The 1,434-nt window shown below is 63.1% G+C and overlaps 1 protein-coding gene across 1 annotated transcript in view; it reads right to left on the reverse strand.

Annotated features, from left to right (window-relative positions):
• The window catches only part of LOC130588400 (patatin-like phospholipase domain-containing protein 6), a gene marked incomplete at its 3' end in the record, with an annotated part of 4,794 nt that extends 3,366 nt beyond the window's left edge, over nt 1-1,428 (reverse strand). Inside the window, exons 1-3 of the mRNA XM_057389323.1 lie at nt 1,303-1,428; nt 758-838; nt 14-142 (exon numbers count right to left, since the gene is read on the reverse strand). Of these exons, the coding sequence (XP_057245306.1) occupies nt 14-142; nt 758-838; nt 1,303-1,413 (321 nt within the window). The remainder of the gene's footprint in view (nt 1-13; nt 143-757; nt 839-1,302) is intronic.
• Between the last annotated feature and the right edge of the window lie 6 nt (nt 1,429-1,434).

Here is a 1,434-nt window from a genome sequence, read left to right on the forward strand (position 1 = left end):
GCCCCAAACCCACCTGCACCACCCGGACCAGGCTCTCGGGGTACTTCTCAAACACGGCTGAGAAGGCCTCGACCGGCAGGCGCAGCACGGTGGAGTCCACGGCCGCGCGGGCGCACACCGTCCGGTACGGCCGCTGGTGGCCCTGGGGACACCGGGGGGTCAGGGGTCACCCAGCGCCTTGGGGACACTCGGGGACTGCGTGGCATCGGGGGTTTGGCCGTGGTTGGGTTTGGGTGGCCACGGTTGGGTCTGGGGTGGCCATGATTGGCTTTGGAGTGGCCACAGTTGGGTTCGGGGTGGTCTTGGCTGGGTTTGGGGTGGTCTTGGTTGGGTTCAGGGGGGCCACAATTGGGCTGGGGTAGCCACAGTTGGCTTTGGGGTGGCCACGGTTGCATTTCAGATGGCCACAGTTGGGTTGAGGTGGCAGTGATTGGGTTGGGGTGGCCATGGTTGGCTTTGGGGTGGCCGTGGTGGGGTTTGGGGTGGCCATGGTTGGCTTTGGGGTGGCCACGGTTGGGTTTGGGGTGGCCACAGCTGCATTTGGGGTGGCTATGGTTGGGTTTGGGGTGGCCACAGTTGCATTTGGGGTGGCCATGGTTGAGTTTGGGGTGACCACGGTTGTGTTTGGGGTGGCCACTGTTGGCTTTGGGGTGGCCACGGTTGGGTTGGGGGTGGCCATGGTTGGCTTTGGGGTGGCTGTGGCCAGGTTTGGGATGGGTTGGGGACATCCCAGGCCTTGGGGACATCATAGCCATACCGTGATGACATCCAGGATGCTGAGCAGGCTGTGCACGCTGTCCCCAGGGAACACCTCCTTCATCACTGTCTCCTTCCCATCCTGTGGGGACAAACCCTGTGTGTCCCTCGGTGTCCCCAGATGTCCTCTGGTGTCCCCTGTGTGTCCTTGAATGTCCTTGGGGTATCCCTGAGATGTCCCTGGGCATTCCCTGGGTGTGCTTGGATGTTCTTGGATGTCCTTGGAGTGTCCCTGACAGTCTCTGGTGTCCTCCAGGTGTCCCTCTCTGTCTCCTGGGTGTCCCCAGGGTGTCCCTGACTGTCTCTGGTGCCCCCCAGATGTCCCTCTCTGTCTCCTGGGTGTCCCCAAGGTGTCCCTGACAGTTTCTGGTGCCCCCCAGATGTCCCTCTCTGTCTCCTGGGTGTCCCCAAGGTGTCCCAGGTGTCCCCAGCTCTCCCTGAGGTGTTCCCCATGTATCCCCGGCTGTCTCCCCACTGTCCCCTCAATGTCCCTGATGTCCCCCAGCTGTCCCCAGCTGTCCCCCAGATGTCCCCACGTCCCCTCACCGGCTCGGTGAGCAGCAGCTCCAGTTTCCCCTCCTGCAGGACATAGATGCTGGAGTCGGGCTGGCCCGGCCGGAACACGTCCTCGCCCTGCTGGCACTGCTGGAACACCATGTGCTTGCACAGCTCCAGGAA

Source organism: Malurus melanocephalus, unplaced genomic scaffold (genome assembly GCF_030028575.1).
Source record: "Malurus melanocephalus ecotype Western Australia unplaced genomic scaffold, MMel_1.1 scaffold_4803, whole genome shotgun sequence".
In the NCBI taxonomy this organism is placed as follows: domain Eukaryota; kingdom Metazoa; phylum Chordata; class Aves; order Passeriformes; family Maluridae; genus Malurus; species Malurus melanocephalus.